This window comes from Eucyclogobius newberryi, unplaced genomic scaffold, assembly GCF_026437365.1.
Source record: "Eucyclogobius newberryi isolate DKJ021-1_F unplaced genomic scaffold, fEucNew1.0.hap1 SCAF_2, whole genome shotgun sequence".
Classification (NCBI taxonomy): domain Eukaryota; kingdom Metazoa; phylum Chordata; class Actinopteri; order Gobiiformes; family Gobiidae; genus Eucyclogobius; species Eucyclogobius newberryi.
Window position 1 is genome coordinate 45,925,199 of NW_027315834.1, and position 25,973 is coordinate 45,951,171.

At 45.7% G+C, this 25,973-nt stretch overlaps 1 protein-coding gene across 2 annotated transcripts in view; it reads left to right on the forward strand.

Annotated features, from left to right (window-relative positions):
- The window catches only part of LOC140366984 (kinesin-like protein KIF21A), a 74,764-nt gene extending 49,877 nt beyond the window's left edge, over nucleotides 1–24,887 (forward strand). Inside the window, exons 11-36 of one of the 2 annotated variants that reach the window (XM_072453250.1) lie at nucleotides 597–776; nucleotides 3,443–3,490; nucleotides 4,152–4,212; nucleotides 5,526–5,637; nucleotides 6,172–6,360; nucleotides 6,535–6,734; nucleotides 6,818–6,925; nucleotides 7,386–7,454; nucleotides 7,535–7,677; nucleotides 8,415–8,559; nucleotides 8,669–8,863; nucleotides 9,965–10,066; nucleotides 11,799–11,964; nucleotides 13,783–13,840; nucleotides 15,156–15,210; nucleotides 15,843–16,051; nucleotides 16,728–16,916; nucleotides 16,987–17,019; nucleotides 17,923–18,059; nucleotides 19,186–19,270; nucleotides 19,354–19,443; nucleotides 22,624–22,782; nucleotides 22,865–22,982; nucleotides 23,224–23,394; nucleotides 23,802–23,998; nucleotides 24,739–24,887. In XM_072453250.1, coding sequence (XP_072309351.1) covers nucleotides 597–776; nucleotides 3,443–3,490; nucleotides 4,152–4,212; nucleotides 5,526–5,637; nucleotides 6,172–6,360; nucleotides 6,535–6,734; nucleotides 6,818–6,925; nucleotides 7,386–7,454; nucleotides 7,535–7,677; nucleotides 8,415–8,559; nucleotides 8,669–8,863; nucleotides 9,965–10,066; nucleotides 11,799–11,964; nucleotides 13,783–13,840; nucleotides 15,156–15,210; nucleotides 15,843–16,051; nucleotides 16,728–16,916; nucleotides 16,987–17,019; nucleotides 17,923–18,059; nucleotides 19,186–19,270; nucleotides 19,354–19,443; nucleotides 22,624–22,782; nucleotides 22,865–22,982; nucleotides 23,224–23,394; nucleotides 23,802–23,998; nucleotides 24,739–24,796 — 3,277 coding nt within the window. In that variant the 3' untranslated portion in view covers nucleotides 24,797–24,887. The remainder of the gene's footprint in view (nucleotides 1–596; nucleotides 777–3,442; nucleotides 3,491–4,151; nucleotides 4,213–5,525; nucleotides 5,638–6,171; nucleotides 6,361–6,534; nucleotides 6,735–6,817; nucleotides 6,926–7,385; nucleotides 7,455–7,534; nucleotides 7,678–8,414; nucleotides 8,560–8,668; nucleotides 8,864–9,964; nucleotides 10,067–11,798; nucleotides 11,965–13,782; nucleotides 13,841–15,155; nucleotides 15,211–15,842; nucleotides 16,052–16,727; nucleotides 16,917–16,986; nucleotides 17,020–17,922; nucleotides 18,060–19,185; nucleotides 19,271–19,353; nucleotides 19,444–22,623; nucleotides 22,783–22,864; nucleotides 22,983–23,223; nucleotides 23,395–23,801; nucleotides 23,999–24,738) is intronic. The other variant, XM_072453251.1, reaches the window with a different exon arrangement.
- The last annotated feature ends 1,086 nt before the right edge of the window (nucleotides 24,888–25,973 follow it).

Genomic DNA, 25,973 nt, shown 5'->3' on the forward strand with positions numbered 1-25,973 from the left:
TTGCTCGATTGGTGTCAAACTATCATATGTACAAAAGATAAAAAATACACCGTATAAAGTCAAAATTAGAACATCGTAAAAAACGGTCATAGGCACTTTCATTTCCCTCAGATTCCCAGAATGCGTCGTGTGTTGACTCGGCAGAAGTCCTTTCCTGTTATTTTCATTAGAGTTTTTTTTTAGCGTCTCTCTGATTGGTTAATCCGCCTGTCAATCACGCCCTGGGGAACCTGGAGCGGCCGGACGTGATCCCAGACCAACACGTCTCTGCAAAGTATTTTCAAAGCGTCTCTTCTCATCCTCACGTACACACTTCTGTCACAAATCTGCAGTGCCTCCAGAGTCGGTGTTAATGCGTTGCTAGGCGTCGCTCGGCATCGCTAGGCATCGCTAGGCAGGACGATAATGTAATAAACGCCCAGCACACCGAGGCTAAAGTGGGACTAAAACCTGGACTAGAACAGGACCAAACCAAACCAGCCTTGTTCGTATTGCACTGTGACATCGTTATCGTTATCATCATCATCACGTGTTCTGTTCTCGTGTACGTTTTCCTCGAGCGCTGTCACTCAAACCCGATCCGCTGTCCATTCCAGAGCGAAACTCCTGGAGAGCGAGTCCATGAACGAGAACCTGAGGAAGAGCCTGTCCCGTGCGTCGACGCGCTCGTCCCTGTACGGCGCCCTGGCCCCCGAGAAGGAGGCCAACGAGGTCATCGAGATGGCCAAGAGGGACCTGGAGAAGCTCAAGAAGATGGAGAAGAAGAAGAAGAAGAGGTGCGGGGGTCACGTGACACGTTTGCACCGCATTGATCACACGCAGAGGCCGAACACTGTACTCGAGTAAGAAGGCCGTCACTTCAAGATGATGTTACTCGAGTAGATGTGCAAAGTGGAAAGTCTTAAGAAAACTGCTGATGAAGTAAGAGTCGTTATAAGAGTAAAGCCTCGTTTACACCGGGAACTAGACGATTGAGGGATTACGCCGACACTGGGAACTAGAATAATACCAAATAGACACATACTTTTTGATCGGTACTCGTGCAAACTGTTAAAAAAAAAAATAATCTGTTATTTTTTACAATACAATGTCTCCACTTATGTTTATATTCTGTCCAGTTGTTGTGGAGCAAAGATGATGACGCAGAGGTAAAAGAAGTTATAGTAAAGCAGTTTTGATGCATTTTATTTATTTATTTTATTTAAGATTTAAATTATTATTTTTCAAAATTTTATTTGTATTATTTTGTTATATTATTACTATTTATTTAAAGTGTTCAAAGTTTTGATACATTTTATTTATTTATTTTAATTTTACTTTTTTTATATTCTTTTTCCATTATTATTTTTCATTTATTTTTAAGTGTTCAAAGTTTTGATGCATTTTTTTTATTTTATTATTATTATTTAATTTTATATATTTTTTCAAAGTGTTCAAAGTTTTTCATGCAATTTAGTACAAAACTCACTGGTAATTGTACTGCATCCTTATCGTTATAGTAGTATCACTCGTGTCGCCGTGACAACTGAATACGTCGCACTTGTACAGAATAATACATATTTCACCTGAATGTTTCATGACAGCGATGAAACTCGTGCTGCAGACGACACAAAGCAGTCGCCTCTTACGTTAAGGATTAAACGACGTTAAAACCGATTGTAAATGTTTTCTAACCACGCTCTGATGTCAGAGTGCACATCATAAATAGTAAAAGAAACATCTTATACTCTTAATAAAAATAATAATAATACTCTTATTTACAGCTGTTAGATGGACAGAAAATATTGCACCAGGATGATTGACAGTATTGCACATGTGTATAACAGTTTTGCACATAAGTATAACAGTATTGCACATGTGTATAACAGTATTGCACATGAGTATAACAGTATTGCACATGAGTATAACAGTATTGCACATGAGTATGACAGTATTGCACATGAGTATGACAGTATTGCACATGAGTATGACAGTATTGCACATGAGTATGACAGTATTGCACATGAGTATGACAGTATTGCACATGATTATAACAGTATTGCACATGAGTATAACAGTATTGCACATGTGTATGACAGTATTGCACATGATTATAACAGTATTGCACATGTGTATGACAGTATTGCACATGTGTATGACAGTATTGCACATGATTATAACAGTATTGCACATGTGTATGACAGTATTGCACATGTGTATGACAGTATTGCACATGAGTATGACAGTATTGTACATGAGTATAACAGTATTGCACATGAGTATGACAGTATTGCACATGTGTATAACAGTATTGTACATGTGTATAACAGTATTGCACATGTGTATGACAGTATTGCACATGAGTATGACAGTATTGCACATGATTATAACAGTATTGCACATGATTATAACAGTATTGCACATGAGTGACAGTATTGTACATGTTTATGACAGTATTGCACATGATTATAACAGTATTGCACATGTGTATAACAGTATTGCACATGTGTATGACAGTATTGCACATGAGTATGACAGTATTGTACATGAGTATAACAGTATTGCACATGAGTATAACAGTATTGCACATGAGTATGACAGTATTGCACATGAGTATAACAGTATTGCACATGAGTATGACAGTATTGCACATGAGTATGACAGTATTGCACATGAGTATAACAGTATTGCACATGAGTATAACAGTATTGCACATGAGTATAACAGTATTGCACATGAGTATGACAGTATTGTACATGAGTATAACAGTATTGCACATGAGTATAACAGTATTGCACATGAGTATGACAGTATTGCACATGAGTATAACTGTATTGCACATAAATATGAAGATGGATGACATGTTCAGGGCTAACAGTGCGTTTGGTCCGTTCTCTCACGTGTTCTTTCTTGCTGCTTCTTCTCACTCCTTCCTCTGGCCTCCTCACTCTCCTTCCTCTGGCTTCCTCCCTCTCTCTTCTCACTCCTTCCTCTGGCCTCCTCACTCTCTCTTCTCACTCCTTCCTCTGGCCTCCTCACTCTCTCTTCTCACTCCTTCCTCTGGCCTCCTCACTCTCTCTTCTCACTCCTTCCTCTGGCCTCCTCACTCTCTCTTCTCACTCCTTCCTCTGGCCTCCTCACTCTCTCTTCTCACTCCTTCCTCTGGCCTCCTCACTCTCTCTCCTTCTCACTCCTTCCTCTGGCCTCCTCACTCTCCTTCCTCTGGCCTCCTCACTCTCTCTCCTTCTCACTCCTTCCTCTGGCCTCCTCACTCTCTCCTTCCTCTGGCCTCCTCACTCTCCTTCCTCTGGCCTCCTCCCTCTTTCTTCTTCTCACTCCTTCCTCTGGCCTCCTCACTCTCTCCTTCCTCTGGCCTCCTCACTCTCTCTCCTTCTCACTCCTTCCTCTGGCCTCCTCCCTCTCTCTCTTCGTCCTCCTCACCCTCACTCAAACCTCCCTGAAGACTGAGGAGCCATGAAGAGAGTCCTCAGCGGGCCACGGGCCACTCCAGGTTTGCCACGTCCCACAATGCAACAGGGCTAATCCCATCCCATCGCTCTGGTCCCACAATGCAACGGGGCTAATCCCAATCCCATCCAGTCCAGTCACTAACAGTTTCCTTCTCTGATCCCAGACTCACCTCTGCTTTCCCCGAGCGGGCGATCGTCAGAAGCAGCTCTTTAATCCTCTTTCCTCCAAATATCACTCATTATTAAACACATTTTAAACAACTTTGCTTAGTTTGATGAGCTCCATTTGCTTCAGGAAGTTTTTAAATTCTACAACGGAAAATGGAATTGCGATTAAATCTATTTCAACAGCGCACACACACCAAAATGAATTCTATCCAATTGAGCTAAAATCACACTTTCACGTTGTGTTTTTAGTTGTTTCCGATGGTATTACGTCTAAGAGTAATTCATTTCCAGTGACTTTTAGGATTAAACAATTGGAGAAACCGTTATTGTCGATATTTAAAAAGCGTCTGAAAACTTTCTGAAGCCGTCGCATCAGCTTTACTATTGTCAACGTGCAATAAAAATCACGTGCGTTTCATTCACGATAAACCCTGATCCTTCCTCTTCTCCGGCTCGTGCCTTCACTCCACGTTTAACTGGCGGATGGAACCAAACGATCGACCGTCACGTGTCTTTGTGTGTTTGTTTGTGCAGCACGGTCAAAGAGGAGGTCCCGGACAACGACCAGGAGCGAGCCAATAACGACGGAGACGCGGTGAGTTCAGATGTCGAGGTGGGAAAGGGCGAGGTCCGATGGCGAAAAGGGCCGTGACCAAGCTTCGTATTTGGCCGCGATAGACGTTTCCGAGCGCTCGCGGCGTCGCACACAAAAAAGCGCTCGAGTGACACGTTAAAAACCCGACTTGAGTAAAAGTGTTGAAATACCAGTTGATTTTCTCAGAGATTGAGAGCGAATCGAATCTCAAATGTGTTGATCTCGATAAAGAATTGTGCAGGTTTGTGTTGAAAGGAAAACGCTGAAACTTCATTTATCTCTTAATTTTATTGTCAAAACCCGGTCTTAAAGTCATAATCTTCAGGCCTCAAACCTTAAAGAAAAGTACTTCTACTGTAATGTAGCATGAAGTACAGATACTTGCTCTCAAATGAAGTGCAAAAGTATCCAAGTAAGTGCAGCGCGTCGTCGGATATGGAGCGAATATATTTAGGGTGACCAGACGCCCCCTTGTACCCGGGACGGTCCCACTTTTGAGCCCCGTGTCCCGTGTCCCGGCAGATGCGTCCAAAACCATTGATTTGTTCCAATTTTATTCACGACACGTCCCAGTTTGACCACTTTGAGACCTATGCTCTATTATTTTTTCCCATTTTAGAATTAAATAAACATTTTTGTTGAAGATTTAGGACGTGTTAATCATATATGTCACTTGACTATAATCTTACCTGCGTATTTGAGTTTGGCCGCTATTTCATCATACTTGAATACGTGAAATAAAGTATTAGTTATTTTTGCTTTCACATGGATAGATTCAGTAATGACGGAGATAAGAACTGTAAAACCAGAAAATCTACAATCCGTGTTCTGACTTCGCCCGGCGTGTTCTGACTTCGCCCGGCGTGTTCTGACTTCGCTCGGCGTGTTCTGACTTCGCCCGGCGTGTTCTGACTTCGCTCGGCGTGTTCTGACTTCGCCCGGCGTGTTCTGACTTCGCTCGGCGTGTTCTGACTTCGCCCGGCGTGTTCTGACTTCGCCCGGCGTGTTCTGACTTCGCCCGGCGTGTTCTGACTTTGCCCGGCGTGTTCTGACTTCGCTCGGCGTGTTCTGACTTTGCCCGGCGTGTTCTGACTTTGCCCGGCGTGTTCTGACTTTGCCCGGCGTGTTCTGACTTCGCCCGGCGTGTTCTGACTTTGCCCGGCGTGTTCTGACTTTGCCCGGCGTGTTCTGACTTCGCCCGGCGTGTTCTGACTTTGCCCGGCGTGTTCTGACTTTGCCCGGCGTGTTCTGACTTCGCCCGGCGTGTTCTGACTTCGCTCGGCGTGTTCTGACTTCGCCCGGCGTGTTCGCAGGACGCCAGCGACCACGATGACAACGAAGACGCCGTGGCAGAAGAGGAGGAGTTCGAGATGGCGGGAGAGGAGTCGTCCGAGGACTCTGACTCAGAAGAACTGGAAGAGAAAGGTGAAGGTCCAGTTCAGCTCGGTGTGGAAATGCTTTTGTGGATGAAACTGGTGTAAATATAACATTAATATCAGAGGAAGTGAACTTTAACCACAAAGAAAAATGTCACGATCTCTGACAGTTTCCCCCTTTGATGACATTTGATGCTATTCTTGCTCTTAAAGTAGATGATTTAACACTTTTAACATACAATACAAATACAATTGAAAGCAGTTAATGTGTGTAAATGCACAAACATACTACCAGAATGAGCAAGTGGAAGTGCTCCTCATGCTTTTTTTGCACGAGGAGCATTTATATATATCTTGATATAATGATTATTGGATTTTTTTTTCATTTTTATTGATTTTTAATATTAATTTACATAGATTTTTTTTATTTGTTAATTTCAAGTAATTGTAATGGCTGATAAAACAGCACAAATGTAAATACTTTGACAAAATAAAACCACCAGGGGGATTAGTTATAATACATTACATGTTACTGAAGAAAATGTGAATGTCCCGCTCGTTGTAAACGCTCGTTGTTCCGCAGAGAACGTCCAGGCCGACCTGGCCAACATCACCTGTGAGATCGCCATAAAGCAGAAGCTGATCGACGAGCTGGAGAACAGCCAGCGCCGCCTGCACACGCTCAAGCAGCAGTACGAGCACAAGCTCACCATGCTGCAGAACAAGATCCGAGACACGCAGCTGGAGCGGGACAAAGTGCTGCACAACATGGGTGAGTCCAGACCGGGCCAGACCAGACCGGACCAGACCAGACCAGGCCGGACAAGTCCAGACTAGACCACTCCAGACCAATCCTGTACCGACCAATAGTTACAGTTTGCATTGTGTCGGTCGTATTACTTTGCACCAAAAAGCAAAGTGATTAGTCCCCTTTCTGTCCTTGTAGGCTCCGTGGAGACGTGCACTGAGGAGAAAGCCAAGAAGATCAAGGCTGAATACGAGAGGAAGCTGAGCTCGATGAACAAAGAGCTGCAGAAACTCCACTCTGCGCAGAAAGAGCACGCGCGACTGCTCAAGAACCAGTCCCAGTACGAAAAGCAGCTCAAGAAACTCCAGCAGGACGTCACGGAGATGAAGAAAACCAAGGTACGGGCATTTTCACAGCTGCTGTTCAACCAAAAGAAGCTGCTGCACGCGGCTGATGTCGTCCTGCGGCTTGTGTCCACCAGGTGGTGCTGATGCGGCAGATGAAAGAGCAGCAGGATAAAAGCCGCGCCTCCGAGAGCAGGAGAAACCGAGAGATCGCAACTCTCAAGAAAGACCAGCGCAGAGCGGAGGTATTCTTCATTCTTCATCACAGGATGGATTTATTTACAAATGTCATAACATTTTCTTGCCTGAAAATTGCAATTGCGTATTATTATTAGTTCTGTAGTAAAGTGTATCATGTATTTTGAGAAAATGTGGTTTGCTTAACATTTCTTGAAGTATTGAAAGTGTTTTGTTTTTCATATTCTGTGGTTAATCCATGTTTATCCTTTGGAATCACATTATGTTCCACTTCTGACCGGTTCTGGAGCTTGTTTACACGATCATCTCCATGGAGACGCGAAAATCCATGCTCTCCGAGGTTTTCCACATGTAATAAAAATACCTCTAATTGAGTAATTACAACATGTTTCATATCATTCAGGCCATAACATGTCCATAGAATGTGATGGTGTGTTTATCCCGCTGAATATAAACCTCTTCAGACATGGATCTGATCTCGTCATGTTTTACCTCGTTTACTTCCAGCACCAACTGCGACAGCTCGAAGCCCAAAAGAAACAACAAGAGCTGATTTTACGCAGAAAGAACGAAGAGGTGAGGTTTTCTCTCCGTTCTGTTTTTGTACATCTAAAACAACCTTTATTTATCTCTGGTGCTTTTCCTCCACTTGTCAGGTGACCGCTCTGAGGCGGCAGGTGAGGCCGATATCTGGGAAAATGAACCGGAAAACCTCTGAGGCTTCAGCGCAGGAGCCGTCCCACCGCGGGCCACTGGTCAAAACACACACCACCGCGGTCACGCACACCAACGGAGCCAGGTAGAGAGCTCCGCCCACTCACGCTGAAGCTCGGCACGTAACGTGTGACGTGTGTCAGGCGTGACGTGCGTCAGGCGTGACGTGCGTCAGGCGTGACGTGCGTCAGGCGTGACGTGCGTCAGGCGCGACGTGCGTCAGGCGTGATGTGCGTCAGGCGTGACGTGTGTCAGGGGTGACGTGTGTCAGGCGTGACGTGCGTCAGGCGTGACGTGCGTCAGGCGCGACGTGCGTCATGCGTGACGTGTGTCAGGCGTGACGTGTGTCAGGCGTGACGTGTGTCAGGCGTGACGTGCGTCATGCGTGACGTGCGTCATGCGTGACGTGCGTCAGGCGTGACGTGCGTCAGGCGTGACGTGCGTCATGCGTGACGTGCGTCAGGCGTGACGTGCGTCAGGCGTGACGTGCGTCATGCGTGACGTGCGTCATGCGTGACGTGCGTCATGCGTGACGTGCGTCAGGCGTGACGTGCGTCAGGCGTGACGTGCGTCATGCGTGACGTGCGTCAGGCGTGACGTGCGTCATGCGTGACGTGCGTCATGCGTGACGTGCGTCAGGCGTGACGTGCGTCATGCGTGACGTGCGTCATGCGTGACGTGCGTCATGCGTGACGTGCGTCAGGCGTGACGTGCGTCAGGCGTGACGTGCGTCATGCGTGACGTGCGTCAGGCGTGACGTGCGTCAGGCGTGACGTGTGTCAGGTGCTACATTTGTCAGGTGTAACGTGCACTGTTTAACAGGAGCTCTCCGGTGCGGGCGGGGAACCTGTACCTGACCCGATCGGCCCGGGTCAAGTGGCAGTCGCTGGAGCGTCGCATCACGGACATAATTATGCAGAAAATGACCATCTCCAACATGGAAATCGACATGAACCGACTGCTCAAGGTGAAGAGGGTCATTGAGTCGCTCCGGACGCTGCGGCGGTCTGACATTTGACGTTTTGTCCCGTTACCTTTGACGTTTAGTCCCGTTACCTTTGCCTTTTCCCCCTCAGCAAAGGGAGGAGCTAACGCGGCGGCGGGAGCGCGTGTCGAGGAAGCGGGAGAAGATGACGGTGGACGGAGCGGACGCCGACCGGAGCCTGGCGTCTCTGAACGAGGAGCTGGAGTCTCTGGGCGCAAACATCGACTACATCAACGACAGCATCGCCGACTGTCAAGCCAACATCATGCAGATGGAGGAGGCCAAGGTAACGTCATGCAGATGGAGGAGGCGAGTTATGGACGCCCAGAGAAGCCGCGAAAGCTTCCAGAACGATGTCAAACGTACGACTTTGTGTTTAGACTGTTATAATAGTGTAACGAGAAGGAGCTGTCCATCTGTAGCTGGTGCTGAACTGATCCCAGCCTACACTCCCTCTGGCACACTCAGGGGGTGACCGACCCCGACTCTGGAACCCACGCGAAACCTTCTTATTGGGCCAAACGTTTCAACTAGAGCAGTTTTAGCTTTTGGGTGAATTTTTTTGTGTACCGTATTTTCAGGACTATAAGTCGCATCAGCCAAAAAATGCATAATAGAGAAGAAAAAAACATAAGTTGCACTGGAGTATGAAATTCTGTTGCAAATGTGAAAATAACAAACAATATCACATACAAGTCGAGTATAAGTATAAGTATACAAGTATAAGTATAAGTCGCACCCCGGCCAAAACTATGAAAAAAGGTGCGACTTATAGTAACTCCAAAGTTTCTGAGTTAAACACTTTGACTTGTCCATGAAAAGTGCCTGATAAATAAACTCTCTTGCTACAGCAGATGTACCAAAACTATTTACTATGATTTTATTTTATTTTGCCATTTGAATTTTGTAAATTTGTAAATGGTAAATATTAGGATTTCCCCCATTTATAATGTTGTAGTTGTCCATTAAAGGACAGTAAGAATGAATTAGTGTCGATTGTCAGTTTATCTGTCTTCAGTCACATGTAAATGCAGAACAGTATCAGTATCAGTATCGGTATCAGTATCAAGGCTTAGAACAGTATCGCTCTAATTAAGGCCAAAACGGTTCATCAACGAATCATGACAAATAATGGTTTTCATACTTTGATCATACGTTATAGTTTGTACTGTTCATCCTCTAAAACACATGCAAACAGACCTTTTATAACAGCTACACTATTTACCACATTTAAACCCTTTATTTACTTCAAAATGTATTTTTAAAAAGTTTCAATGTACAATAGAAATAATCGTTGAATAATAGAAAGCATAATTGAACTTCTACGACGGCCTTGGCTCGAGTCGTTTCATGTTTCGGTTTTTATGGTTTTGATGTTCTTGTTCAGGACGAGGGCGACACTGGCGACGTGACGGCCGTGATCAGCTCCTGCAGCCTGACCGAGGCCCGCTTCCTCCTGGACCACTTCATGACCATGGCCATCAGCAAGGTACACGCAGTACACGCAGCACAAGCAGCACACGCAGTACACGCAGTACACGCAGCACACGCAGTACACGCAGTACACGCAGCACACGCAGTACACACAGTACACGCAGCACACGCAGTACACACAGTACACGCAGCACACGCAGTACACACATCGACAAGGTACACGCAGTATTTATCCCAGTTTCTAGTCTTTTATTTCTACGAAGCTGGGTCACGGGTCAGCGAGGTAACTGTGGGTTAACCCTGGTTCAGCGGCACTACAATGATGGTTCACAGTGTGCCCTGCTCAGACCTTGCTCAGACCCTGCTCAGGCCCTGCTCAGGCCCTGCTCAGGCCCTGCTCAGGCCCTGCTCAGGCCCTGCTCAGACCTTGCTCAGACCCTGCTCAGGCCCTGCTCAGGCCCTGCTCAGGCCCTGCTCAGGCCCTGCTCAGAACCTGCTCAGGCCCTGCTCAGGCCCTGCTCAGGCCCAGCTGATTGTGGACGTGTGAACTCATTGCCTCATTCAGACAGCAGAGGGCAGTATTGTTCCACTATTGACCTCAACGCTACGATCGTTTCATTATTAAATCATTCATTTGTCTTTATAACAACAATTTTGAAATTTCAGTTGCTCCATTACCAAAGATGGAGGGAAAAATAAATAAAATGAGTGGTAAAGTATGTAATATATCTGTAGCTAAAATTAAAAACTATTGTGGGCTATGCAGTCTTTCATCATTTCCTATGAAGTAAACAATTGATGTAAAATACAACAATAAATGTGTTATAATCAGGTTCTGATGTCACTCACATGTGTCTGAGCGGTTTTCATCTGCTTTCATATGTATATATTATATATATGTACGTATACAGTATAGTTTGACACCAATCGAGCAGGTATTTGTGGAGAAAACGTTGAAAAATGTGTAGAAAAATGACAGGAAGTAACATCACACCAGGGACACTCATTCCAGTCAAAGTTTATGCTGAATTTACACAAAAGAAACAACTTTTCTGACTCTCTAAACATGAATTCAACAAAATAAAGTAAAAAAAAAAAAAAGTGACATTAGATCAGTGTTTGCTTGGTAATTTTCTAGTGTGATGTCATTCAATTACAAACAGGAAGTGAAATTATAAACCTAAAACATTTGCTATTCTGTGATAATATTTTCAGCAATCTTAACATAAAGGTGGGATGGACGATTTTTTTCAGCAATTTTGTATCATATTTCCTCGAGGCGTGGATAAATCATTTGTCCTGCCACGTATCAATCATAAAACGCACCTACCGCTCACCTGCAGCCGCGTGCGGCTCGTCCCCACGTTTCCGCGTGCCTAAGCGCATTGATCTGTCATAATATAGTTCCCTCAGTGTACGGGGCAAAATGCAGACGGAGAAAGACAGTTCGAGCTGACGCAGAAGTGGACAGAAATCTACGGGAGACGCTCCATCGCGCTAATAAACAAACGCATGTGTGTGTTGTATCAGTCCACACGGGGGAGTGGCATGCGCACTTCCACCTGCGTTCTCAAATCACCGAAAAATCGTCCATTGCGCCTTTAATCTTAACTCCGTTTTAGTTCAGTGAGTTGTCTAACCTGTAGGGGGCGCTTTACAAACGTTTAAAGGGTCTATATCGCCGCCCCAAAATACTGACCTAAACTCTGGAATGTGGTGAAGTGTATTGCATTCACAGATGGGAGAGACTTGACCCCTGACCTCTCTCTGTGTTGGTGCTTGGCCAGGGCCTGCAAGCCGCTCAGAAAGAGTCCCAGCTCAAGGTGATGGAGGGTCGGCTGAAGCAGACGGAGGTCAACAGCGCCACCCAGAACCAGCTGCTGTTCCACATGTTGAAGGAGAAGGCGGAGATCAACCCGGAGCTGGACGCGCTGCTCGGGAGCGCTCTCCAAGGTACCAACGCAACGATACTGAGCGCGAGAAAGGGAAAGGAAAAGGCTGCGTTCACACTTTCACACACTCCCCCCAAACCGGGGCTAAACCAGAGCTAAACCAGAGCTAAACCAGAGCTAAACCAGAGCTAAACCAGAGCTAAACCAGAGCTAAACCAGAGCTAAACCAGAGCTAAACCAGAGCTAAACCAGGACCGAACCAGGACTGAACCAGGACCGAACCAGAGCTAAACCAGGACCGAACCAGGACCGAACCAGGACCGAACCAGGACCGAACCAGGACCGAACCAGGACCGAACCAGGACTGAACAAAACCAGTGTCAGACCCGGTGTCAGACCCAGTGTCAGACCCAGTATGACACCAGTGCCTGTGTGAACGCAGCCTTGCAGAGCATGATCACAATCGCCGTTAAAACTGCTGTTCATTCATAATTTGGTTAAGTTTATTTTACAGGCTTAATGTATAAAATCATAAGTGCTAAAGTCATAAATGTCACTGCAGACGTCTGAACAAAGCCTGTGAAATAACTGCCACCGCTTCCTCCGTTTGACTTTGATTTGGTTTCTGTTTTTTGTGTTGTGGTGAACTCAGAGTTAGGTTTCCTTTTGGCGGGTGAGTATGACGCTGCACACGTGCTCGAGCGGCTGTGGACCATGTACTGTGTACTGCAGTATTGTGTACTGCAGTAGAGTGCATCCGCCACAGTCCTTCTACACTAATCCAGCTGTAGTAACATCTGCACCTGCCTGTCGCCCCGCCCGAGATGTTACCAAACATAAAGATTTCAAAGGCTTTGTGTCCTCTGAGTCTTAGATATTACGCAGTATATTTCTCAGTTTGGTTTCAACATAATCACTTCCAATCCACGACTTATACTTATACTTATCCACTTCCGCATAGATTTATATTGGACGTTAACAATTCAAAATGCATTTTATAGAGACATAAAGATCAATAAAGTAGCACCTAAACTTCACCATCTTGTGCTGAACGAGGTTTTCATGGCTCAAACAGAAGGAGCTAAAGCCAATTTATGCACGTTTGACCTCCAAAATGTGGCAAAATTCAATTCCAAATTTTCAGACAAAGATTTAGTTTGCACAAATATGATATAGAATTTTGGATATATAGAGAATATCCAAAATCCCCTCTGTAAATGTGTCTGTAAAATGTCAACAAAATTAAGCAATTTAAACCTTTATCAATGTCCAAAATGTCAAATTTGGGCAATTTTTACACATAAAAGGTCTTATTTTTATTACGATTATTAACATATAGAATGAATGGTACGGTAATAAATTTTTCTCTTACATTTTCATAAATACTGCTGAAGACATTTCAAGTTAATATCTCGAAAAAGAGTCTAAAAGGTACAACTCCAGTAGGTGGCAGTAATGTACCAACCGCCATAAAACACCAAAGAAAAAGTTAATATCTCTACATTTAAGTTATTTTCCTGTTCAAATTGCCTTCATTAAATTATTTTTCTAGTATATATTTTATTTCACGTGCCATATCAGGGGACGGGCGCATTAATCACTGCTGCTGTAAACCTTATAATGCAAATATTTATCTGTATACATTTAATCTTTCATGATCGCTGCAGCCCTTATTTTCCTCCTCGTGGTGTGTTAGCTCATGATAGCACGAGTGTAGCTTCAGCCACGTGTAACTGTACGTTTAACTGTACGTTAAACTGTAATCCCCGTTTGCTGCCCACTCCTCAAACTAAACCGTGTTATGTATTTGTAATAAACAATGAGCTTTATGTTTTATTGGTGAGTGACGCTCGAGTCTAACGATGTGTCTTTGGTGCAGAAAATGGAGACGAGAGCAGCAGCGACGAGTCCACGCCCAGTCCAGCCAGCGAGAGCACGTGAGTACCGTATTTTGCGCACGAAAAGGCGCACCGGATTATTAAGCGCACCATCAGCTCTCTGTGTACCATGTGTACTGGTCCATACATAAAGTGCACCGGACGATAAAGCGCATAAGATAAACAAAACAGACCGATAAGTCAGAGTCAGTTGAGCTTTATGAAACGGGTTCAACTCATTCAGATCAACATTGTTCAACATCAAAACACACTCTGCTATCGCTAACAGACACGTTAGCATATTCACAACAACTCCCAGCCTCGTTCAGTTGCAACACGTAAAATACAACACAATACACTCACTTTTTTTACACTCACAGTTCATTCCTCGTCATCAAATCCTTCAAATGCGCCGAAGTACATTCTGCGCAGCTATGACCAGACGTCCTGATTTACCTGGGACAGCCCTGTTTTTTTACGTCCCGTGTCCCGGTTTAAATGTCTGCTGGGGCGCAAATAGTAAAAGCAGCCAAAACGCCGATAGTGCTCGGTGCTAAAACTCTTTGGTCATGTGATCCCGCAGTTCAGTGATGATTCCGGCCTCTGACCACAATTGACTGATAATTTAGCCCGTAAGCACATTTCTTGCGATAATATAACAGTTCCAATGGTCTCTTGGCAGGAGCCATCTTTGGCCAAGTTTCTTGGGGTCCTTTATTTACCAGTAGGTGTCTGCATTGTGCCTGACTGAAAATGTTGTTTACGTTTTGACAAAGTGTCGCGTGCGCCGCGTGCAGGTAGGCTACGGTTCCCAGAATGCTTTGCACACATGTTGTTGGGACTTCCGGTTCAGGAGTACTGTAAATATAGTCGCGCATCGGCGTCTCTCGTGTCCCAAATCTTCTTTATACACCGTGTACCACACAAAACATCTTCGCGGTCAGTAAGCACAACCAGAAATAAACCATATATTAAGCGCACCGGACTATTAAGCGCACGGACGGCTTTTGAGGACGTTAAAGACTTTTACGTGCGCCTTATTGTGTGGAAAATACGGTATATGACTACTGTGTATATATATGTGACGTAGTATTCTGAATAAAACTGTCCATGTTTAGTCCTGACTCTGGCACCAGCAGGAGGCCGGTCCATGTTTAACACTAACACGTACGAGATGTACTTTGGTGCTAGGCCATGGAGAGACTTGTACACAAGCAGAGCTGCTTTAAAGTCTCTTCTCTGAGCCACAGGAGCCAGTGCAGAGACCTGAGAACAGGACTAATGTGATCATACTTCCTGGTTCTAGTCAGGACCCGAGCAGCAGCGTTCTGGATGTACTGCAGCTGTTGTTGATTTTTATTTGTTTTCCTTTTAGCACACTTGCCTCAGATTTAATGAAGTTGTGTGGTGAAACGAAGCCAAGAAGTAAGGTAAGATACACATGAAGTAATAGTATATTTATATATACAATCTTATCAATATAAGTGAACGTTCTCCGTTCTTAAATGAATAATAGAGGATTTTTGGCGAGCAATCTGAGTCTCATTTCCTCGGCGTGGACAGCTGAGTAGTTCTCCCACATGTCAATCATTCCCTGCGTGCTACTGCACACCTGCAACCTCGTTCCCAGGATAGCAGCACGTTTCCATGGCTGCACATGCGTGGTTGATATGCCGGTGTGTGTTTATCGAGTTCCTTCAGTGTAAAGTACAAAAATGACAGAGAAAGACGTGACGTAAATCTGTGGAGACGAGAGCTGATGCGCTAATAAACAAATGCACGTGTAGCACGAGGCTGTTGTGTGCTTCTGCACGAGGTTTGATGGGAGGCGGCCTCTTGGAGACAACAGGATGGTGGGGGGGTGAGTGTGCACATGTGCTTTTAAAAAAGGGACTAACTGTCGCTTGAGTTCTCAAATCGTCGAAAAATCCTCTATTATTCCCTCAAGTGAACCTTCTCCGTTGACTTGAGCCTTCTCCGTTGACTTGAGCCTTCTCCGTTGACTTGAGCCTTCTCCGTTGACTTGAGCCTTCTCCGTTGACTTGAGCCTTCTCCGTTGCAGGCTCGTCGGCGGACCACCACTCAGATGGAGCTGCTCTATGCCAGTACGGGGGACGGCTTTTGTGAATCACCCACTGGAGACTTCCCCGCTCCGCTGCTGCCTCTGACCGAGCACCCGGAGGGTCCCGTGGACGCCCCGGGTCACATGACGGGCCACGCCCCGGACAGAGAACAGGCTGCGTCTGGAGCGTGGAGCCGGGCCAGCGGCATGTGAGTCCTGTAAAGTCACATGTGGACTTAGTCTTAAAGGGCCCCTGACAGTTTTTTTTTTATTTTCAAATTTTGACTTTATTTGGTGTATTTGTACTTGTTGTACATATACATTATAGTTTATACCAATCGAGCAGGTATTTGTGCAGAAAATGTTGAAAAATCTGTAGAAAATGACAGGAAGTGACATCACACCAGGGACACTCATTCCAGTCAAAGTTTATGCAGAATTTACACAAAAGAAACAACTTTTTCGACACTTTAAACATGAATTCAACAAAATAAAGTCGATCTAATATATTTTTATTTGTCAAATCAAACAAAGTGTGACATTAAATGAGTTTTGGCCCAGTGTTTGCTGGGTAATGTCCTAGTGTGATGTCATCAATTACAAACAGGAAGTGACATTATAAACTTTTAAAATGTGCTATTCTGTGATAATTTTTAATTATTTTTTTGTTAAATTCAAATAAAGGGGTTAAATGTAGTTGCTAAATTAGTTGTTATTTTATTGTTGCCCAATCGTTTCTTTGATGTAATTTGAAGGAATGTTCTAAATAAATGAAGACACTTCCTGTATTTGAAGCCTGTCGGTCTTCTACAGTACTGTACATTTGAAGTGTATTTTCACCTGAAGCGTTTGTGCTGAGAGTCACCTCTTTGTCTCTGGGCGCAGCGGCGGGTGCAGGTCTCCCACCGGGACGGAGCGGCGGCAAGCGGAGCGTTCGCCCATGACCCGCAGGAGGGGCCAGGAGAAGGGGTCCGCGGCTCCTCCCCCTGCGGCGCCTCCCTCCACGGCGCCTCCCCCCGCGGCCCAACACAACGCGGCCGACGGCAAAACTAAAAGCGGCGACTACAAAGCATTGTGGGTATAAAGCGGCGGCGTGTTACGGCCATGAAATGTGCTCTTCACGTTCCTTTTGCTGCTTTTTCAGGTTGGACGAGTCTCCCGTGTTTGAAGGAAACAGGTACAAGTCATTTTCATTCCATTTAAATGAAAGTCCCTGTTAGAGTGGGATATGTCGATACGTTTATAATTCTGAGATGGTTGTTTTGGAGAATGTTTTGATATTGTTATAAAAAAGTGTTAATATCGTTTCTAACCAGGGTGATATATAAACCTGAACATTTACAGACTAAAGTTAAAGTGCCAATGACGACGGGTTTTTACGATTTTCTAATGTTGACTTTATTTGGTGTGTTTATACCTGTTGTACATATACATTCTAGTTTTACACAAATCGAGCAGGTATTTGTGGAGAAAACGTTGAAAAATCTGTAGAAAATGACAGGAAGTGACATCACACCAGGGACACTCATTCCAGTCAAAGTTTATGCAGAATTTACACAAAGAAACAACTTGTTTGACTTTAAACATGAATTCAACAAAATAAAGTCGATCTAATATATTTGTATTAGTGAAATTTGAAAGAAAGTGACATTAGATGAGTTTTGGCCCAGTGTTTGCCGGGTAATTTCCTAATGTGATGTCATTAATTACAAACAGGAAGTGACATTATAAACTTTTAAAATGTGCTATTCTGTGATAAAATGTTTATAGTTTTTTAGCAAAATTCTGAGTATATTTATCTTAAGTGCATTTCAGTTCAGTGAGTCGTGCGACCTGTAGGGGGCGCTTTAATCCTCGCCCTTAGTCCCTGTATTTGCATCTTTTTAAAGGCAGTACTGCACACTTTTCATACCAAAAACAAAGACATATTTGAGTTGAAGGTGAGAAATGTCAGATGTTTTCCCCTCACATCTACAGTACAAACACACGACTTTAATTAGCTACAAACGGGACCTTTTGAACATCCAATAATCCTCTAAATGTACGTGACGCAATAACGATCTGGATGTTTCCATTCCAGGGGCGTCATCAACCCGTTCACCAGCCCGAAAATGCACCGCGGGGCAAAGCTGCAGTGCGTGCACGTGGCAGAGGGGCACACCAAGCCCGTCCTGTGCGTGGACGCCACCGACGACCTGCTGTTCACCGGGTCCAAAGGTAAGCCACGCCCAAAGGAAAGCCACGCCCGGGATCAGCCAGACGTACATGTCAGACATAGTTTCCTTATAGACACGTTAACGATTGTTTGATTACTAACTTGACGAATTGATTAGTCATAACTAATTGTCACAAGATGTCAAAGCAAAAGAACTCGAGAGCGTGTTTAAAGCCAATAACTGTATGAATGATGCATGTTATAATTTTGACTTTATTTGGTGTGTTTATACCTGTTATACATATACATTATAGTTATACACCAATCAAGCAGGTATTTGTGGAGAAAACGTTGAAAAAACTGTAGAAAACGGTGTTCTTGCTGGTTATGGCGAACACTGAAAAATGACAGGAAGTGACATCACACCAGGGACACTCATTCCAGTCAAAGTTTATACAGAATTTACACCAAAGAAACTACTTTTTTCACTCTCTAAACATTAAAGGTGCAATGTACGATTATTCGGAGATTTGAGAACTCAGGTGGAAGTGCGCATGCCACTCCCCCGTGTGGACTGATACACACGTGCGTTTGTTTATTAACGCAACGGATCGCATCGCATCTCTCGTCTCCCGTAGATGTCCGTCTCTTCTGAGCTCGAACTGTCTTTCTCCGTCTTCATTTTGTCCCGTACACTGAGGGAACTATATTATGATAGATCAATGTGCTTAGACACAGGGAAACGTGCTGCTCGTGGGGACGAGCCACACGCGGCTGCAGGTGAGCGATAGGTGCGTTTTTATGATTGATACGTGGCAGGACTAATCGGCAGTCCACGCCACGAGGAAATAAGACTTAGATTTGGGCCCAAAAAATTGTCCATTCAACCTTTTGTTCAACAAAATAAAGTCGCTCTCATATGTTTTTATTTGTCCAAAAAAAAAGAAAAGTGACATTAGATGAGTTTTGGCCCAGTGGTTGCTGGGTAATTTCCTAGTGTCATCAATTACAAACAGGAAGTCAATGTGATATTTTTTTTTATAACTTTAAGCAACATTTTAAATATATCAAACTGCATTTTAGCTCAAGGAGTCGTCCGACCTGTAGGGGGCGCTTTAAAGTTGTACCTGGGAAGTGGAGGGTTGTTGGTTCAAAGCTCGCCTGAAGTGTTTACTGCTTTCCTTCCAGACCGCACGTGTAAAGTGTGGAACCTGGTGACCGGTCAGGAGATCATGTCTCTGGCCGATCATCCCAGCAGCGTTGTGTCCGTCAAGTAAGACAAGAATATATAACTATGAAGCGAAAGCGCGTACAAATATTCCTGATGAATACTTTGAAATGCTGTTTTGAATCCAGATACACGTCCAGCTTGGTCCTGACCGTGTCCACCGCCTACATCAAGGTCTGGGACATACGAGACTCGGCCAAGTGCATCCGCACGCTCACGTACGTACACGCCTGTGTTTAGATCCACTCTTCTGATTGGTCAGTCCAGAAGAATGTGAAGAATGTGGAAATGATGCACAAAAAAACTATTGTGGCAAAAAGTTACAACAGTTACTATAAAAATATATATATATTATTGTCATTATTTTGTAAACATCGAGAATTAGATATAATTATTGTGTTTTACTAGTCATTTATTTATTTATTCGTATTAATTTGTATTTAATTTATTCATGTTTATTTATTCATTCATTTATTTATACATTTATTTAATAATCATTTATTTGTGTTAATTAATTTATGTATTCATTTCGTTCGTTTTAACAATCGTTTTAACTTATTAATTCATTAATTTATGTTTATTTATGATTCATTTGTTTATGTATTTATTCATTTATAGACTTCCACTTCAAACGAGCCTGATACAAATCCATTTCCATTATATATTCAAAACACAAACAAATATGAATTTATAATATAACTCAGATAATACTTCCCTCATCAGAGCTTGTTTTTCTGTCTTAAGTATTTGTATTTGTTAGTGTTTATTGACCCTTGTGTTGACCCTTGTGTTGACCCTTGTGTTGACCCTTGTGTTGACCCATGTGTTGACCCTTGTGTTGACTCTTGTGTTGACCCTTGTGTTGACTCCAGTGTTGACTCCAGTGTTGACTCCAGTGTTGACTCCAGTGTTGACCCTTGTGTTGACTCCAGTGTTGACTCCAGTGTTGACCCTTGTGTTGACTCCAGTGTTGACCCTTGTGTTGACCCTTGTGTTGACCCTTGTGTTGACCCTTGTGTTGACCCTTGTGTTGACCCTTGTGTTGACTCCTGTGTTGACTCCAGTGTTGACCCTTGTGTTGACCCTTGTGTTGACTCTTGTGTTGACCCTTGTGTTGACTCTTGTGTTGACTCTTGTGTTGACCCTTGTGTTGACTCTAGTGTTGACCCTTGTGTTGACTCTAGTGTTGACCCTTGTGTTGACCCTTGTGTTGACCCTTGTGTTGACTCTTGTGTTGACCCTTGTGTTGACCCTTGTGTTGACTCCTGTGTTGACTCCAGTGTTGACCCTTGTGTTGACCCTTGTGTTGACTCTTGTGTTGACTCTTGTGTTGACCCTTGTGTTGACTCTAGTGTTGACCCTTGTGTTGACTCTAGTGTTGACCCTTGTGTTGACCCTTGTGTTGACCCTTGTGTTGACCCTTGTGTTGACTCTAGTGTTGACTCTAGTGTTGACTCTAGTGTTGACTCTAGTGTTGACCCTTGTGTTGACCCTTGTGTTGACCCTTGTGTTGACTCTAGTGTTGACTCTAGTGTTGACTCTAGTGTTGACCCTTGTGTTGACCCTTGTGTTGACTCTTGTGTTGACTCTTGTGTTGACTCTAGTGTTGACTCTAGGGTTGACCCTTGTGTTGACTCTTGTGTTGACTCTAGTGTTGACTCTAGTGTTGACTCTAGTGTTGACCCTTGTGTTGACCCTTGTGTTGACCCTTGTGTTGACTCTAGTGTTGACCCTTGTGTTGACCCTTGTGTTGACTCTAGTGTTGACTCTAGTTTTGACCCTTGTGTTGACCCTTGTGTTGACCCATCTGTTGACCCTTGTGTTGACCCTTGTGTTGACTCTAGTGTTGACCCTTGTGTTGACTCTAGTGTTGACTCTAGTGTTGACCCTTGTGTTGACCCTTGTGTTGACCCATGTGTTGACCCATGTGTTGACCCTTGTGTTGACTCTAGTGTTGACTCTAGTGTTGACCCTTGTGTTGACTCTAGTGTTGACTCTAGTGTTGACCCTAGTGTTGACTCTAGTGTTGACTCTAGTGTTGACTCTAGTGTTGACCCTTGTGTTGACCCTTGTGTTGACCCTTGTGTTGACTCTAGTGTTGACTCTAGTGTTGACTCTAGTGTTGACCCTTGTGTTGACCCTTGTGTTGACTCTTGTGTTGACTCTAGTGTTGACTCTAGGGTTGACCCTTGTGTTGACTCTTGTGTTGACTCTTGTGTTGACTCTAGTGTTGACTCTAGTGTTGACCCTTGTGTTGACCTTTGTGTTGACCCTTGTGTTGACCCTTGTGTTGACTCTAGTGTTGACCCTTGTGTTGACTCTAGTGTTGACTCTAGTGTTGACCCTTGTGTTGACCCATCTGTTGACCCTTGTGTTGACCCTTGTGTTGACTCTAGTGTTGACCCTTGTGTTGACTCTAGTGTTGACTCTAGTGTTGACCCTTGTGTTGACCCTTGTGTTGACCCATGTGTTGACCCATGTGTTGACCCTTGTGTTGACTCTAGTGTTGACCCTTGTGTTGACTCTAGTGTTGACTCTAGTGTTGACTCTAGTGTTGACCCTTGTGTTGACCCTTGTGTTGACTCTAGTGTTGACCCATGTGTTGACCCTTGTGTTGACCCTTGTGTTGACCCTTGTGTTGACCCATGTGTTGACCCTTGTGTTGACCCATGTGTTGACCCATGTGTTGACCCATGTGTTGACCCATGTGTTGACCCTTGTGTTGACTCTAGTGTTGACTCTAGTGTTGACCCATGTGTTGACCCATGTGTTGACCCATGTGTTGACCCATGTGTTGACCCTTGTGTTGACTCTAGTGTTGACCCTTGTGTTGACTCTAGTGTTGACTCTACTGTTGACCCATGTGTTGACCCTTGTGTTGACCCTTGTGTTGACCCTTGTGTTGACTCTAGTGTTGACCCTTGTGTTGACCCTTGTGTTGACTCTTGTGTTGACCCTTGTGTTGACTCTAGTGTTGACCCTTGTGTTGACCCTTGTGTTGACTCTAGTGTTGACTCTAGTGTTGACCCTTGTGTTGACCCTTGTGTTGACCCATGTGTTGACCCATGTGTTGACCCTTGTGTTGACTCTAGTGTTGACTCTAGTGTTGACCCATGTGTTGACCCTTGTGTTGACTCTTGTGTTGACCCTTGTGTTGATCTTTGTGTTGACCTTTGTGTTGACTCTAAATATCACCCTTGTGTTGACCCATGTGTTGACCCATGTGTTGACCCTTGTGTTGACTCTAGTGTTGACTCTAGTGTTGACCCATGTGTTGACCCTTGTGTTGACTCTTGTGTTGACCCTTGTGTTGATCTTTGTGTTGACCTTTGTGTTGACTCTAAATATCACCCTTGTGTTGACCCTTGTGTTGACCCTTGAATGTGTCTCTGCTCCAGGTCGTCGGGTCAGGTGACTTCGGGGGACGGCTGTGCCTCTGGGCGGAGCTTGTCCATCCCACCTGGAGAGAGCCAAATCAACCAGATCGCCCTGAGCCCGTCCGGCACCTTCCTGTACGCCGCCGCCGCCAACGCCGTGCGCATGTGGGACCTCCGCAAGTACGCCCCCCTGTCCCGCCTCCTGCCCCGCCCCCGGTCACACTCTGTAAACATCTGTAAACACGTGTTCTTGTCATTCTAGGTTTGCGTCCACGGGAAAACTGACGGGACACTTGGGGCCGGTCATGTGTCTCACTGTGGACAAACTGGGGAATGGACAGGACGTTGTGCTGACCGGCTCCAAGGACCATCACATCAAGGTCAGAACTTATAACACACAATTCATTATTTTCATTAACAGAATCTATTAATACTTAGAAAAGTAATGGGTCTGATGGCAGAAAAGTCTGTATTTTCATCCTCTGTGCAGACTGTGAGCAGACTCTGTGAGCAGACTCTGTGCGCGGACTCTGTGAGCAGACTCTGTGCGCAGACTCTGTGCGCAGACTCTGTGCACGGACTCTGTGGTGATCTGGTGGTGACGGTCACATTGTTTGGCAGATGTTCGAGGTGGCCGAAGGCGCCCAGGGCAGCGTCGCTTCTGGACACACATTTGAACCGTCCCATCGTGACGCTGTGGAGGCCCTGACCGTGGGCGGGGACACGTTGTACAGCAGCTCCAGAGACCACACCCTCCACAAATGGGACATGAGCCGGAAGCGCCTCCTGCAGGTCAGAGCGTGAACCACCTCCACCTCCACAACGCGGTCTTTAAAGTCGTGTTCAGGACATTCAGAATGTGCAAAGGCAAAAGCTCTAGATCGTTTATGAAAGAAATAAATGATCAAGTTGAAGCTTCTTCTTTATCGTGATTTGGATTTATAAAATTAACTCTTAGTGTCCTTATGGCAGGTGAAGAGGAAATATCTACTTTAAAGATCATTCAGAGCCTCTTGTGTAGTTTACTTTTATAAATGTGTTTTTAGAAGACTAGAAATTGTGCCACAAATTCAAACTTCAAACTAAAATTGTAATAATTCATGCTCAGACTTACATATGAACAAAACAGTCATTAAATGTGTTTTCCAGTCAAACATCGAATGCCCGTTGACGTGTTTCCTGTCTTCTGTCCTCCACAGTCGGCCTCGGGCCCCTCAGACTGGGCCGGTGCTCTGGGCCTGGTGCCCGGGGCCCGGGTGCTGCTGAGCGGGTGCAGAGGAGGGCTGCTGCGGCTGTGGCACGCCGACTCTCTAGCGCCGCTCGGTGAGCTCCAGGGACACGACAGCCCCATCAACGGCCTGACCACCAACAGCAGCCAAGTGTTCACCGCCTCCGAGTGAGTCACACACGCTTACACCAGCAAGAGGCCAGGTTTAGTCCTGACTCTGGCACCAGCAAGAGGCCAGGTTTAGTCCTGACTCTGGCACCAGCAAGAGGCCAGGTTTAGTCCTGACTCTGGCACCAGCAAGAGGCCAGGTTTAGTCCTGACTCTGGCACCAGCAAGAGGCCAGGTTTAGTCCTGACTCTGGCACCAGCAAGAGGCCAGGTTTAGTCCTGACTCTGGCACCAGCAAGAGGCCAGGTTTAGTCCTGACTCTGGCACCAGCAAGAGGCCAGGTTTAGTCCTGACTCTGGCACCAGCAAGAGGCCAGGTTTAGTCCTGACTCTAGCACCAGCAAGAGGCCATGTGTAGTCCTGACTCTGGCACCAGCAGGAGGCCAGGTTTAGTCCTGACTCTGGCACCAGCAGGAGGCCAGGTTTAGTCCTGACTCTGGCACCAGCAAGAGGCCAGGTTTAGTCCTGACTCTGGCACCAGCAAGAGGCCAGGTTTAGTCCTGACTCTGGCACCAGCAAGAGGCCAGGTTTAGTCCTGACTCTGGCACCAGCAAGAGGCCAGGTTTAGTCCTGACTCTAGCACCAGCAAGAGGCCATGTGTAGTCCTGACTCTGGCACCAGCAGGAGGCCAGGTTTAGTCCTGACTCTGGCACCAGCAGGAGGCCGGTCTACATATATATAACATATATGATATAAAACACTTTTCTAAACTGTTGTTGACGTGTGTCTTGTCATTCTGCAGCGACCGCACTGTTCGGATTTGGGAGGCAAAAGGATTTCTGGAGGACGGACTTTATTGACGTCGGCCTCACACGAGGGCGTGGCCGTAAACAACGACACTAATGAGGAAACGACCTTTTATTCATCTTAATCTTAATAAATGTTGTTCAGCTCGAGATGTGAAGCTTTTAGAGGCTTGAGTCCTGCATTTGACCCAGAGCTCGTGACGTTTGAACCAGAGCTCGTGACGTTTGACCCAGAGCTCGGGACGTTTGACCCAGAGCTCGTGACGTTTGACCCTGAGCTCGGGACGTTTGACCCTGAGCTCGTGACGTTTGACCCAGAGCTCTTGACGTTTGACCCAGAGCTCGTGACGTTTGACCCAGAGCTCGGGACGTTTGACCCTGAGCTCGTGACGTTTGACCCAGAGCTCGTGACGTTTGACCCAGAGCTCGGGACGTTTGACCCAGAGCTCGTGACGTTTGACCCTGAGCTCGGGACGTTTGACCCTGAGCTCGTGACGTTTGACCCAGAGCTCTTGACGTTTGACCCAGAGCTCTTGACGTTTGACCCAGAGCTCGGGACGTTTGACCCTGAGCTCGTGACGTTTGACCCAGAGCTCGTGACGTTTGACCCAGAGCTCGGGACGTTTGACCCAGAGCTCGGGACGTTTGACCCTGAGCTCGGGACGTTTGACCCTAAGCTCGGGACGTTTGAACCAGAGCTCGGGACGTTTGACCCTGAGCTCGGGACGTTTGACCCAGAGCTCGGGACGTTTGACCCTGAGCTCGGGACGTTTGACCCTGAGCTCGGGACGTTTGACCCAGAGCTCGGGACGTTTGACCCAGAGCTCGGGATGTTTGACCCTGAGCTCGGGACGTTTGACCCAGAGCTCGTGACGTTTGACCCAGAGCTCGTGACGTTTGACCCAGAGCTCGGGACGTTTGACCCTGAGCTCGGGACGTTTGACCCTGAGCTCGGGACGTTTGACCCTGAGCTCGGGACGTTTGACCCAGAGCTCGGGACGTTTGACCCTGAGCTCGGGACGTTTGACCCTGAGCTCGTAACGTTTGACCCAGAGCTCGGGATGTTTGACCCTGAGCTCGGGACGTTTGACCCAGAGCTTGGGATGTTTGACCCAGAGCTCGGGACGTTTGACCCAGAGCTCGGGACGGTGTGTGTTTTCTGGGCGATGCAGAACGTGTCGGGTCTAAAGCGTCCCGATCCTTTTGAGCGGACTTTTAATATGTTTATTTT